General features: G+C 39.2%; 1 protein-coding gene across 6 annotated transcripts in view; it reads left to right on the top strand.

Annotated features, from left to right (window-relative positions):
* The window catches only part of LOC130356112 (angiopoietin-2-like), a 137,108-nt gene that overhangs the window by 30,951 nt on the left and 90,215 nt on the right, over positions 1 to 15,942 (top strand). For all 6 annotated transcript variants that reach the window (XM_056557163.1, XM_056557162.1, XM_056557169.1 and 3 more), the window contains 3 exons: positions 7,337 to 7,492; positions 11,767 to 11,888; positions 14,012 to 14,244. In XM_056557163.1, coding sequence (XP_056413138.1) covers positions 7,337 to 7,492; positions 11,767 to 11,888; positions 14,012 to 14,244 — 511 coding nt within the window. The remainder of the gene's footprint in view (positions 1 to 7,336; positions 7,493 to 11,766; positions 11,889 to 14,011; positions 14,245 to 15,942) is intronic.

Raw genomic sequence — 15,942 nt, 5'->3', positions numbered from 1 at the left:
CTAATGAATATATTCATTTTAGTTATTTGCCCCTTTCAAAGATGGCCGCCACGGACATAGATCGCCACTGTGCATGCGCCCGCTATGTCACCTAGTCTCTACACTTTGCCTTGCATTGATTGGTTACAGTGATTTCCTGGGAGCCCCTGCACAGCACGTACATGGGTCCGTTCTATAGAATGCCAATACCCCAAACTGTACATTACGGTGAATGTGACGCCTCCCCCTTCTAGGATTATGACTGATTTTAATAACTTTTAATTACACTAGTGCACTTTGGGGATATGTATTAGCATAATTAAGGCTGAGTTTGGATTGATTTTGTGTGATTTGTAGTGATATATACACTGTATTTTTTGATGACTATACACTTATGATGATTGAATTGATTGATTTGCAATTATTTGGAAACCCCATAAATATGTGACACTTGTAATCCCCTGCATGCTTGAGAAAGATGGCGAGGCCATTGAAATGTTGTATCCTGAAACATGGGGGAATAAAGTGCACGTTTGATTTTACCTTATTTGGAGTGCTGCGGATCCTCTTTTGCACTGTGGCTACTGTATAAAATATGATTATTTGGTTAGGGTTCACAAGGTTAATTTGGGCTTCACATATCTTTCCAAAGTCATCTGCTGTTGACTGGAAAGAATAATTGTCTGTATGTTGTACCTTTACCTTACGAATGGTTTTAATACAGCTTGTATTTCCGGTAATTTATCAAGATGTTGACATTCTTCCCACATCTCCATATTTATTTTACCAAGAGACAAGAAAGTGAGACTAGAACCAAGAGCCACAAGCCAGCTGTCTGGGGGAGGCAGAATTCTTCAGCTCTAACACTTTTATTGGGCTGCAATGTCCTGCTTGACACAAATCACTTGATAAATGTATCCAGGGACTATTCTAGGCCCCTGTTAAAACTACAGGAAGCCTTTCATAGTAGAAATAATGAAAAGCAGTAAGGTAGCAACTAGAGATGAGCGAACTTACAGTAAATTAGATTCGTCACGAACTTCTCAGCTCGGCAGTTGATGACTTATCCTGCATAAATTAGTTCAGCTTTCAGGTGCTCCGGTGGGCTGGAAAAGGTGGATACAGTCCTAGGAAAGAGTCTCCTAGGACTGTATCCACCTTTTCCAGCCCACCAGAGCACCTGAAAGCTGAACTAATTTATGCAGGATAAGTCATCAACTGCCGAGCTGAGAAGTTCGTGACGAATCTAATTTACTGTAAGTTTGCTCATCTCTAGTAGCAACCAAGTGTACTAATAGAAAAAAAGTAAATCCAGTTTACTGGTCCCTGAGTATTGATTCATGCACTTCAAACCCAAATAGTTAGTTCGTTTGGAATTCCGCTACAGCAGAGTCCCATTGAATTTAACGGGATATTGCTGCACTGTGCGCACAGCAGAATTTCCGTGCCAAATGTTTCCAACACGGAAATTCTGATTTCTGTGTCTGCAGAAAGAATCGACATGTTCATTCTTTCTGCGGACACCGCATGGAATGCACAGCCATCTATGAGACACTACATTCCAGTGCGGTCCTAGCGCGCAGTTCGCAGAATGTCCGCACAGAGATTTTCCGTGCAGACATTCTGACGTGTGAACATAGCCTTACAGAAATTCACATAAATACAAAAAAAAACTAATGTTACCATGCAGGGGGAGGGCTTTTCAGGACTGTAGATTTTTGTGCAATTCAAAATCTGCTGCGCAAGTGTGTGTTTTCCCAGTTTATGTACAAAATTCATCATGCTCAAATGAAAAAAAGCCGCATGAGGGTGCGTTCACACGCTCTTTGTTTTTGCGGGTTTTCCGCTGCGTATTTGAAAGGGTGCGGGCTCTACTCGGCTATCTGCAGCAGATTTTCCACGGTGGAATTTACGCTGCGGAAAATCCGCTGCAAACCCCATTGAAGTCAGTAGGGACTGCGGCGGATTTTCCGCTGCATAAATTCTGCCGCGGCCAATCTGCTATGGACAGCCGAAAAGAGCCCACCCCTTTCATATACGCAGCGGAAAACCCGCAAAAACTAAGAGCGTGTGAACGCACCCTGATAGCACAAAAAAAGGAAAAAAGCTCACACACTTTTTTTTTTGCACAAATGATAGATTCAGCGCCCAACAAAGTGCATCTGCTTACTATCTCCCTTGAAGGACACAGTACGAAAAATTACGAAGCCAGGGCAGACAGTGTAAAAGCAACGCAAAATTAGATTATAACTTTGCAATTCAATGTGCAAAATTAAAACACGCAATGCATGCAATTCAGCATGCGCATGCCAGTTAATAAATCACCCTATAATGGCTTGCATTACCAGTGCATACTTTCATAATTTCCATGCGGACAATAACCCGACAGCGGAACACTGGCAGAACATGACGGCACTAGGACTGCTCAGAAATGCACCGTCTCATAGACAGCAATGCATTTCTGTGTGAACTTTTTGGAACCCAGAGCTCTCTGCTGAATCACGAGCACAGTGCTCTCGGCTGACATCTCTGTCCATTTAAAGAACTGTCCAGAGTAGGAGAAAATCTCCATAGCAAACATATGCTGCTCTGGACAGTTCCTAAAATGGACAGATGTCAGCAGAGAGCACTGTGCTCCTGATGTCAGCAGAGAGCACTGTGTTTAAAAAAAAAAATTCCTCTGTAGTATTCAGCGCTAATAAGTACTGGAAGGATTAAGATTTTTTAATAGAAGTAATTTACAAATCTGTTTAACTTTCTGGCACTAGTTGATTTAAAAAAAAAAAAAAAAAGTTTTCCACCGGAGTACCCCTTTAAGTTCAGCAGGCATTTCAAGCACACTGGCAGCTAACATGGAATTTCATGCCCATGGAATAAGAGTTTTGGTCATGTTCTCACACGGCCTGTGTTCAGAAATGCTATGAAGTTACTATTTGTGGAAGGAGTCATACTATATTTGTAGGGTAACATTGACCAGTGATATGTATGTGTGTAAAACTTATCAAGACACTTTTTTTTTCTTTATGTCAAGATCATGAGCTTTAGCCCAACATATATCTTAAAGGTAGAATAGTAAAATTCTACATAGATATATGGCAAAAGTTATGAGAGCTCTGAGTATATGTGATAAACAAATAATACTGGTCATTTAGCAGATGGCTATTTCCAAAGTTATAAAAGTATGCTTTTCTTCTAAGCTTAAGTGGAAGAGACTGTGCTGAGCTGCAGTTTGCATGCCTTCTCCCTCCCCCATCCCTGCCCTGCCCTGCATGATTGATGTACATGCTTTGGCTTTCAGCACTTAGCCTTGTATAATAATTATGCAGAACAGGAAGAGCTGGGGCTGGGCATGTTTCATCTCTGCTCAGCCTCTATCACTCAATCTTAGAAGAAAAACACCATTTTATAAATTTGATAACAACTATAAGCTAAGAAACAGGTATCATTTGTTTTATCTCCCTTTCAGTTATTCGCCCATCTCTACTGCTCTGAGCGTGAAATAGCATCATTTATATTACATGTGGAAGTACCTTACTGAAAAAATATACAATACAAAGACCATAATTATTTATTTGATTCATGATATAATGTCAACATATTCAGCAGTCCTTTACAAAGATTATTACATTGGTCCTGTCCCCATTGCTTTTACAATCTAACCTTATTATGCTTCCGGAGTATGGGAGGAAACCGGAGTACCCAAAAGAAACCCACACAAACTGGAACAACATGAAAACATGCAAATGCTACCATAGTTGGGTTTCAACCTTGTACCCCAGCACTGCAAGGCAACAGTGCTAACCACTAAGCCAATGTTACCATTAATACCGAAATACTACCAGCACACGATGAACACTACCATTACCATGAAATAGTCACTAAATAATATTACCACACTGTTACCATAGACCAGTATTACCAAAAATATCACTATACAACTACAATACATGCTGACTGAATAGTATTACAATGCTGTTACTAAATATAGTCCACTGTATGAAGCCAAATTATCATCCGTACAGAATGGTCCTTATTTCTCACTTGTTCAGACTGCCTCTCCCGCTACACAGACAGCACTTTATTCTTTCTCACCTTATGTCCCCTCTCAAGACTGCTTTTTGTAGTGTCACTTCTCTACTGCTCCAAATGCCCCCTACCTTCCATGGTTTATATCAGAAAACTAAACAAAGATTGTACGGATGGTGCGGATTGCTGTTTTCTCCCGGTACTGATCACATGCTGAGTGTATGGAGGAGGAGAAGGAGAGGATTCTGTAGTTTTTATTTGGCTTTCCATGATCAGATCTTCAGCAGTGATCTCCCTGACCATTAAGAGGGAAAAGTTTTATTTTTTTTTAAACAGCCAAAGCATCTGTAGCAGCGCATGGACCTGACCAAAAAAAGTACAGATATAGAAATTTCTTCTGGACTTCTGGGGTGAAGGTCCCCTCTTGCCCTATATACATTTCTACATGTACTAGTTAGAAACATAGAATGTGTCCGCAGATGAGAACCATTTGGCCCATCTAGTTCAATTTCTGTATCCAGTTAAAGGGGTATTCCATGAAAAAAAAAAAAAAAAAATTCATATCAACTGGTTCCAGAAAGTTAAACAGATTTGTAGATTACTTCTCTTAAAAAATCTGAATCCTTCCAGTACTTATCAGCTGCTGAAGTTGAGTTGTTCTTTTCTGTCTCACAACAGTGCTCTCTGTTGACATCTCTGTGTGTCTCAGGTACTGTCCAGAATAGCAGCAAATCCCCATAGCAAACCTCTCCTGCTCTGGAAAGTTCCTGAGACAGACAGAGAGCACTGTTGTCAGACAGAAAAGAGCAACTCAACTTCAGCAGCTGATAAGTACTGAAAGGATTAAGATTTTTTAATAGAAGTAATTTAAAAATCTGTTTGCATTTCTGGAACCAGTTGATATGAAATCTTTTTTTTTTTTCATGGAATACCCCTTAAAGGTCTTGGTCATTACAGCAGAGAGCCATAAATCTATAGCATCCATACATATATAGGAATTGAATCTGCATCATATGTTCTAAAATTACAAAACTTACATTACAAAATTACAAAATTTGGTATTAGCCATGTGTCAACTACACATATTGTGTCAATAAAGATTTGGCAAAAAAGCTTTATTTAAGAATTTCACACAGTTCTTTCTCTGTGGTATTATTGTGGGTCAAATATGTTACAGTTTGTTTAACTTAGAGAAATGCATAGTTTGTTCAAGAACATTAATAACTGATGAAGGGCTTTCTATTGGAACAGTCTGTAATATGTCTTGGTGTTGAATTAACCTAAGGTTCCTCCTAACAAATATTCACAATAAAGTGGACCTAAAACTCTGTTCACAGAGATGTCAGGAATCTTTTTTTTGGGAATCTCACATTTGCTAGCAATAAAAATGTAGAATGTAGCTATAATTTTGCAGGTAAAATGAACAAGGCATTACAGACCACATGCTAAGTCAATGGTGCCCATTGGTCACTACTATTGTATATGATATCATATATATATTATAGATTAGTATAATATTTGTTTGTATTTATCAGCCTTCATGATGCCTTTAGACAAAATGAAATAATTAACATATGTTGTTGTTCTTCCCCAAACTTCATAATGCTTGAATAATGCTTGCCCACAACATTGTTCTGATTGTTCTGTTACTACGAAATATCTCAGATTTCAACTGAATAGTTCTTAGAAGTTTAGTTTGGATGGGCTAATGTGTAGGTGGTCACGTGTAGTGGGTGGTCGGCCAACATGTTCTATTGCCTTACTAGGCTCCACAACACTGGGTGAAGCAGGATAAAGGCACATGAAGCAGACTTAAACAGTTACAAGTAGCAGAGCCAAAGTCTCATTTCTGTCCTCATACCTAGCCTTGCTCTCATCCGGACAAAGCACTTGCACCACACAGTATCAACATCCAAAAGAGAGATAAATATAACAACTCTCCGACTGGTGTTATTGCATAGATCATATTTGGTATACACGGTCTCCATTTAGCTCAACACACTTGCTACTCATAGGGGGGGGGGGGGGATTTATCAAAACATGCACAGAGGAAAAGTGATGCAGTTGCCCATACCAACCAAGCAGATTCCACCTTTTAATTTTAGAGCCCTTTTTTAAAATTTAAAGAAGCAGGCTAATTTGTTCCTATGGGCAACTAGTCTACTTTTCCTCTGAACAGGTTTTAAATAATCTTCCTCACAGTGTTTGGATAGGCTGTGCTTCTGGGGGTGAGGTAATCCATGACTGGGCTCATGAAGAGAGCACAATTAAAATTGAGGGAATTAAACATACATACAACGCGTTTCAAAGCCTGTTTGGCTTTTTCATTTTTCATGATGCCTGATGAAAAAGCCAAACTGGCTTTGAAACGCGTTGTATGTATGTTTGAATAAAATTCTTACTCCCTATCTACCTGGCCTTGGAGTTTTAGCAGCGTGGGATTACTTCCCTCAATTTCGATTGTGCTCTCTTCCTGTATCCATTACTCGCCAGTCCAGCGTGGGAAGCCTGCACCAGCCTCGAAGCAACACATATCTCCATTCTATGCTGTTTTGAGTGTTGTGCCTCGGAACTGCACAACCTCATAAGGTGAGCGTATTACTCACCGTTTTATTTCCACATATACATTGATGATCCCGCACATGGAAGCGCCCCTATTTTTTCTTGTTTCCGTATGACTGGGCTCATGACTATTAGAATCCTCCTTCTGGAGTTCGATGACTGCAACCTTGTATACAATAACTAGGTTTGGTATATAATATATAGGAGCACCTCCTATTGGGAAAAGTCATTAAAAATGAGTGCCCTCCTAAGCCAGGGGTCAATTTCTGGGTGGAATTTTCCCAACACCATAATGACCACTGATAGTCAAAGCAAGGGATGGCACATACAATAAATGAGGTAAGGCTTTGTCTGCTGCTTCACAGAACTTCAGGGAATGGCATAATACTTCTCATTATTAGACATTAAACGCATAAGAATAATAAGGGCATCATCCCAGCAAAACACATAATGGTTGCTGCTCTATAAAGGCATATGTAACTCGTCTTTGCAGCAAAACTTTCCACACTTGCATATTCATGTTAAGGTACATTCTACACAAGGCTTTTAAAATACAACATATACATAATAAATCCATCACTTAACATTAGTATTATGTTGCCTTTAGCAATCTCTTAACATCCACCTTCTCTAACACAAGGTGAATTGGCTATACATATGGCAGGAAACGCCAATTAAAGGCTCATAATTTGGTAATAACGTCTGATTTTCTTATAAATATGTGTGACTTGGTTTGCACCATTTAAGTGGTTTTAAACTTTTATTGCAGCTGGAAAGCTACATCCAGGATAATGTCAAAAGTGAGATGGCATCTTCCCATCTATCAACTGAGCAGAACGATTCAAACACCATGATGGATATTGGAACAAATTTAATAACACAAACAGCAGAACAAACACGTAAGCTGGCTGAAGTGGAAACCCAGGTATGCAAGACTGAAACACAGTAAAATATCAACATCTATTGTAAAGAAATAACAATACATTGACATTCCTTTGAACCAGAATTCACCAGAAGACACTAAACCAGAACATTGGGACTTATCACATAAAACCCATAATTGAAAAAAATATTAAAGATAAAGAGATTGGTCCAGGAACAGCAGAATAGGTGATAAATGTATGAAAGCTGGGGGTCCGACCACTGGGACGAGAATGAGAACAGAGGTCTGTGATCACTGCTCCATTCACTGTTTCTGGGACTGACACACCTAAGTGCTGTTTGTTGCAGTGGGGGCAACCACCAACTTCACTATTTTTATTCATCTAGATATCTGTAATATATTAGATAAACAAGGATAAGTTGGCCAGCACATACTGATACCGAAACTACTGCATGGACCTGGCATACAGGTGCACGCTGCTAGGCTGAATATACATAAGCAGGAGAATACAGCAGCACACTGCTAGCACAAAGATACAGATGCAACATCAAATGTTGCATTGCTACAATGCAAAAAATGCAAAAATTAGGTACTTAGCCCACAATTTGGCAGCCAAATAGTTTAGACCATCCCACCACGATAAGGTGACCTCATTGGGACGAACCCTACACTGTGAATATGCCTCTGTGCAATCAGTTTAACAGGCTTGCAAGGTCTGAGATGTCCAGCACCTTATACAGCACCTAATAGAGATTGATGGGTTGCAGGAGCCAACATGGAGGTAGCCACTCCCCCATATGTATAACATATACAAGGATAAGTTGGCCAGCACATACTGATACCGAAACTACTGCATGGACCTGGCATACAGGTGCACGCTGCTAGGCTGAATATACATAAACAGGAGAATACAGCAGCACACTGCTAGCACAAATATACAGATAAAACATGAAATGCTATATTGCTACAATGCAAAAAATGCAAAAATTAGGTACTCAGCCCACAATTTGGCAGCCAAATAGTTTGGACCATCCCACCACGATAAGGTGACCTCATTGGGACGGACCCTACACTGTGAATATGCCTCTGTGCAATCAGTTTAACAGGCTTGCAAGGTCTGAGACATCCAGTACCTTATACAGCACCTAATAGAGATGGATGGGGTGCAGGAGCCAACATGGAGGTAGCCACTCCCCCATGTGTATAACACACACAAGGATAAGTTGGCCAGCACATACTGATACCGAAACTACTGCATGGACCTGGCATACAGGTGCACGCTGCTAGGCTGAATATACATAAACAGGAGAATACAGCAGCACACTTTTAGCACAAAGATACAGATAAAACATGAAATGCATGAATGCCTAGCAGCATGCACCTGTATGCCAGGTCCATGCAGTAGTTTCGGTATCAGTATGTGCTGGCCAACTTATCCTTGTTTGTGTTATACATATGGGGGAGTGCCTACCTCCATGTTTGCTCCTGCAACCCACCCATCTCTATTAGGTGCTGTATAAGGTGCTATACGTCTCAGGGTCTGTCCCAATGACAGAGTTTATCGTGGTGGGATGGTCCAAACTATTTGGCCGCCAAATTGTGAGCTAAGTACCTAATTTTTGCATTTTTTGCATTGTAGCAATATAGCATTTCATGTTTTATCTGTATCTTTGTGCTAGCAGTGTGCTGCTGTATTCTCCTGTTTATGTAATATATTAAAACTAGAAACAGAGCTCAGTTGTGTCTAGTATGTCCATATAAATACACAAATCTTCATAATTTTTCACATTTTCTGAGCTGCAGTCCTAGATGCCAGATATTCCCAGAATTTTCTATTGTCTTGTTAGATATCTATCACTTTCAGGTTAAGCAGCTTTTTCTAATTAACAGTTCTGGTCATCCATTACATTTCTATCCCCTACCTGTAGTCCCCTAAGGCTCTGTTGTGTCTATATATAATACACTTACACCTGACTTATCTCTTTATTGGTCTTTAATTACTTGTTTTTTTGCTTTCCACTTTATAGACTTTGTTTACCTTTGTCTATACAAGAATCTGGTTACATTCAGAACATTTTTACATAATCCTAACACTAACATAGGTCTGCCATGTACATTATTTCTGCACTTATTCATCAAACGTTGCACTTACTATGTCGTCTGCTGTGAATTTAGAGACATTTTTATTATTCAAAATGACACGTTCTGCTTTAAATCTACAGCTTTTCACATTATTCTTATTTCATTCAGTGCATTAATGTGTTATATGTAAAGATTTATGTAATAAATAGCTGGCTTTATGGTTTCCTTTACATACGTTGGATAATATATTAGCATATTCCAAATAGTTTTATGATGCCAGATTAATAGGCTGTCGAAAACTGGTGCATTACACATTTCTTTTCTGTTGCAGAAAACAGCTGTAGTAAAATACTTCTTAAAGGAAACCTGCCACCTTGGAAATACTGTGTGATCTACATGCATGTTATAGAACAGAAGTTGCTAAGGAGATAGATACACATATTTGTGGGAAAATATTCATTATAATTTTATTCGTTTAAGTACCAACTCATCTGGACTTAAGGTTTAATTCACTTTCAGTATCTGTCGGACAAAAATTCCTTCAGCTGACAGTTATCTCTCTCGACCTTCCCATACACATGAATTTTTGGCAGAGGCAAATGTTCATATATCCTCTATAGGGGAAGGGGTAAGCCACAGCCAGAAAGCTCTGGGTTGGCTCATCTCTCCTTAAAGGACATCTATGGTGTACATTTTTTATAATCCCCTGTGCTCGGGCTGCGAAAAGGAACAGAACAAACTTTAACTCACCTTCAGACGTTCCCCTATTGCTCTGATATCGGCATCACGGTCCTCCGGTGCTACACTGCTTCCTGACACTTCCATGACACTGCGCTCAGCCTATCCCTGGCCGAGGCGGGACATCGCTTTGGCCGGCGATGAGCACAGTATGAGTCACCGTCTCCAGGAAGCAGGAAGAAGTCCGGAGGACCGTGTCGCTGATATCAGAGCAATAGGGGAACGTCGGAAGGTGAGTTAAAGTTTGTTTTATTCCTTTTTGCAGCCCGGGCACAGGGGATTATAAAAAATGTACACCATAGATGTCCTTTAAACAATAGGGTTGAACGTTAAAAAAATCAAAATGCCTGAACCTACTCTCTACCAACATCGTCTGTTGGTGAACATGTTGGAGGCTACCAAAAACTTTATCCATGAACCAAACCTGGTGGCAACTATGGGTTAAGATGACTTTAGTATAAGGTGTATAGCACTTTTACAGCTTTACACCAGCAGAGCAATCCCTATTTGTTTCCATAAAGAAACTTCCTGCTATTCAATTTCATTTATTAGAATACGGTGCATTGGGAATCGTTCTAGACCCTTTCACTTTTTCACATTTTGGTATGTTGCAGACTTGTGCTAAAATAAAATAAAAAAATCATGTTTCCCCAATCATTCTGCACTCAGTACCCCATAATGACAAAGGTAAAACAGAATGTTAGAAATCTTTGCTAAATTATTGAAAAGGAAAAAATAATAAGTATTCACACCCTTTACTCAGTACTTAGCTGAAGCCCTTTTGGCAGCGACTACAGCCTCCAGTGTTCTTGGGTATAATGCCACAAGGTTAGCTCCACACAATCCTTTCTCTGAGCTCTACAGGCAGTTCTTTTCACCTTGTGACTTGATTTTTGCTCTGATTTGTATTGGCACCTGTGACAATATGTATTGTCACCTTATACCTGATATGTATAGTCACCTTATATAGACAGGGCTGTGTCTATCCAAATCTTGTCCAATCACCTGAATTTACTCCAATCGAGGTGTAGAAAAATCTCAGAGATGATTAAGAAATATGTGAGGCCCTAGAGCTAAATTTCAATGGTCCTATCAAAGGGTCTGAATACTTATGTACATGTAAAATTTTAATACATTTGCAGATCGATGGGGGGGGGGGGGGAATAGATTTTTTTTTACTTTTAACAGAAGGCCTCAACATAACAACATTTAAAAAGGGTCTGGAATCTTATATGTGCATTGTATAGTGGGTAAAGTGCAGTTGTTTCTTTGGTAGGTAGCTTATAAAGTTTATACAGTTCTGTATATAGAAAATCTCATATGCATTTAAATGGGTTGGGTTATCCCTACATTAACAGTTATCCCCCATCCACAGGACCCCATTGATCATGAAAAAAGAGGGGGAGGGGTGCATGCTTGGCTACCGCTTCAACATCTTTTACTGTTATAAATACTTTTCTTGCCTAAAATACTCATTTTATATTTCTTATTGACAGGTCCTTAACCAAACAAATAGGCTAGAAATCCAATTAATGGAAAACTCAATATCCACTAACAAGTTGGAAAAAGCTTTGCTACTGCAGAGCCAAGACATCAGTAATTTACGTGAAAAGAACAGGTATGAACCTAGGGTTGTTATTATATGGAGTATAAGTGTGAATTACATGTTTTTAGTCAAATATTTTTTATATATAAACATATATATATATATATATATATATATATATATAAACTGCAGTTTATACCATATAACATGGAGATATACATACCATGTTAACCACTCTATTAGACATCTGTATTGTATGTCTTTATTAATATTATAAAGGGCCTTATACCTCATGAATATTATGTCACTGCTGATCCTCACCATTTAAATTCCAGCTTAATTTTAGTCACATTTAATTCATAGGTGTTTACAATGATCAGAGATTACACAGAATCTGTGATCTCCCAACAAAACTGTTGAACTATAAAGCTGACATGAAGATTTGCATCGATAAGATGAGGATTTCGTAAACTATTATATTACAATTGTGCAAGTGACATACAATAATAGATATTTTCACCATAATAATGATTTTTCTCCTAGACATTTGCATTGCTTCACATTTTCTGGGATGATATTACCCTAACTACTACTAAATTCTTAAAGCATGAATGGTAGTGTACGGCTGTTAGAAATAGAACATGTTTTCTTCCACATTGTTATTCAGCTCTTGATGTGGATGTTAAAATGTAGTTGTGCATGAGGGACACAAGGGCATTTAAAGGAAAACTGTTAGCTTGCTCCCCCCGCACTAACCAGTGGTACTGGTTGGTAGTGCTGGCGACGCTGATCAGTTTGATGCTTACCGTGCCCGGATCCGCTCTTCATTACAGAGTGGGGAGAAGAGGGAGGGGAGGAATACTGATGAGCTGGGTGGCGCTGCTGCCAAAAATGCTGACATCAGAGTGCCAGTTAGCCCGGCCAGTGCAAGTTAGCACCTAATTAGCATATATCAAAAATAGAAGATTACAGCCGAACGGTACTGCAGATCCAGGCACGGTAAGGATCAAACTGATCAGCGTCCCCCGCATCAGCCAGTACCGCTGGTTAGTACAGGGGGAGCAAGCTGACAGTTTTCCTTTTAATGGCAGAAATCAGCCCTGCAAGCATTTTTGCAGCTTTGTGCCTTTGCATTTGAATACTTATATATATCCAAAGCACCAGCATAGCAGCCTCATTCTTACAATATTAAGACCCATACCCATGACCATTCATGTCTACAATAACTATAATGAACTATACTACAATATACAGACATTTGCCCTTTGGCTTTGATCAAGGCCAATTTGTGTTTTTGTGTTTATTTAATAAAAAACTACTAAGTTATGTTAATTTAAAAAGTACCTGCCATCAAACCATATTTTCTAAATTAACTCAGATTATACTCCCTAATTACTCCTAACACCCCTCCTGCCCTTAAAAAAAAATTCAGAGTTTTAAAAAGTTCTGTATCACACCTTTCCCCTTCCTCACATTGTGTGAGCTCCCAGCAGGAGAAAGTGGGCATACCCCAGCAGGCGCAATGCCACTGAAGCCTGCATGAACTGTGCCTCGCCATGCCCCACACTTCCTGAGTTTGGTCTCCTACCACGCTGGGAGGAGACCAAACTAACTGTTTGATTTGCAGTAGTGAAGAGAACAGAGCCACCTAATATCCGTTTTTTTCAACCACATTAAAAACATAGTAACATAGTTCATAAGGTCTAAAAAAGACCAGAGTCCATCAAGTTCAACCTATAACCCTAATGAGTCCCTACCGAGTTGATATAGATCTAGAATCCATAACCTGTAATGTTATTATTCTCCAAAAATGCATCCAGACCCCTTTTAAATTCTGTTACAGAGTTCACTATGACCACCTCTTCTGGCAGAGAATTTCACAGTCTCACTGCTCTTACAGTAAAGAACCCCAGTCTGTGCTGGTGTAGAAACCTTATTTCCTCTAGACGTAAAGGATGCCCCCTTGTTATAGATACAGTCCTATAAAGGTTGAGAATTTTAACAGCAAGAAAATAGCAAAGTGTCTTAATAATTAAATAAGGAACAATATATTAAAAGCTTAGTTTGGTGACAGGTACTCTTTAATGTAATTTCTCATGATCCACAAAAAAAGGTATTTTCAAAATGCAGGTTTCTTGTATCTCTGTGATAGCATCATATTCAGGTATATGACTTTGCATTTACCTCATTTTCAGTTTTCTAGAAAATAAAGTTTTGCAGATGGAAGAGAAACACCAGGAGGAAATAGAAGTACTGAAAGCTGAGAAACTTCATGTAGATGAGTTACTTTCCAAGCAGAGTGAACTCATTGAAGAACTGGGAGAACAACTCCTAGAAGCAACGCACAACAACAGCATGCTACAGAGACAGCAGGCATACATCATGGAGACCGTGGGCCAACTTACCAACCTGATTTCACAATACAACCGTTAGTAAAACAGATGAAACAGTAAACAAATATTTCTGTACTTTATCAGTATTACCTTCTTTCTGTTATCTAAAGATATTACTATTAGTATGTAGGCACTTTGGGGGAGATTTATCAAAACCTGTGCAGAGGAAGAGTGGTGCAGTTGCCCATAGCAACCAATCAGATTGCTTCTTTCATTTTCCACAGGCCTCTAAAGAGGCCTGTGGAAAATGAAAGAAGCAATCTGATTGGTTGCTATGGGCAACTGCACCACTCTTCCTCTGCACAGGTTTTGATAAATCTCCCCCTTTATGGTCAGCATGCCATACACTGTATCTTAAAGAAGAGGGTAGAGTATGACAGAATTAGCACTGCACAGCAAAACCCCCGCAACCTTAATAACGGTGCACTAGAGGGAGATATGTACAGTATATGCGTCTCGGGGGTGCCCTTGAACAAATATCAGCATTCATACAGTAACAGAGAGAAATGATGTAGAGCACTCATCCTGATGTAATGCATGAAGAGAAACACTTTATTTCAATGTGCACAAAGCGGTGAAGGGAAGAAAAAAAAAACAGGAGCTCCACGGAGCTCGCGGGTCCTGTTCTTTTCCTCCTTTCCACACTTTGTGCACATGTGGACATTGAAATAAAGCATTTCTTTTCATGCATCACATCAAGGTGAGTGCTCTCCATCATTTCTCTCAGTTACTGTATGTACTGTGTCATAAAAGCTCATGTGCCATACACGGACTAATGTCAGATTTTTGGTTTCTTAGGATTACAGGATTACATTTCAGGATTTGGGCAAATAAGATGTCTTCCTTAAAGGGGTACTATGGTGGAAAACATTATTATTATTATTATTATTATTATTACTTTTATCAACTGGTGCCAGAAAGTTAAACAGATTTGTAAATTACTACTATTAAAAAATCTTAATCCTTCCAGTACTTATTAGCAGCTGTATATTACATAGAAAGTTCTTTTGTTTTTGGATTTCCTATTTTTTCTGCTCACAGTGCTCTCTGCTGACACCTCTGTCTGTATCAGGAACTGTCCAGAGCAGCATAGGTTTGCTATGGGGATTTGCTCCTGTTCTGGACAGTTCCTGATACGGATAGAGGTGTCAGCAGAGAGCACCGTGGGCAGAAAAAAAAAAGAAATTAAAAAGAAAAAAAGTTTCTCTGTAGCATATAGCAGCTAATAAGTACTGGAAGGATAAAGATTTTTTTATAGAAGTAATTTACAAATCTGTTTAACTTTCTGGCTCTAGTTGATTAAAAATAAAATGTTTTCCACCGGCGTACCCCTTTAAGTTAAACATTTATTATGAAATCTTAATTATATTATTAAATATTATATTCCTTAGAAAACACATAATTAGATCAGTAATAGTCTAGCTCTCAATACCCCTAGCCATCAGCTGTTTAAAGGGGCTGCATTTTCTTTTTTATTATTATTATAATTTTTTTTATGTTTTGTTTAAAGGGGCTGCAGTGCTCCTGTTTACAGTGCTGTACTTTTAGTTGCAACAATAGCTGACATTACTGCGTACTACAGCTCTGTCCCATCCAAGTAAGTGAGACTGAGCCGTTATACCAGACGCTAGTAAAAGTGCAGAGCTGAGCCTGAGAAACAATGAAGGGGAGGCAGCAATTACCAAGAATAGCGGATGACTAGGGTGGGGGAGAGGTGCCAAGAACTGGATCCC

Source organism: Hyla sarda, chromosome 2 (genome assembly GCF_029499605.1).
Source record: "Hyla sarda isolate aHylSar1 chromosome 2, aHylSar1.hap1, whole genome shotgun sequence".
NCBI classification, from domain to species: Eukaryota; Metazoa; Chordata; class Amphibia; order Anura; family Hylidae; genus Hyla; species Hyla sarda.
The sequence above is the reverse complement of the archived record's forward strand: the minus strand, read 5'-3'. Positions and strand labels throughout refer to the sequence as shown.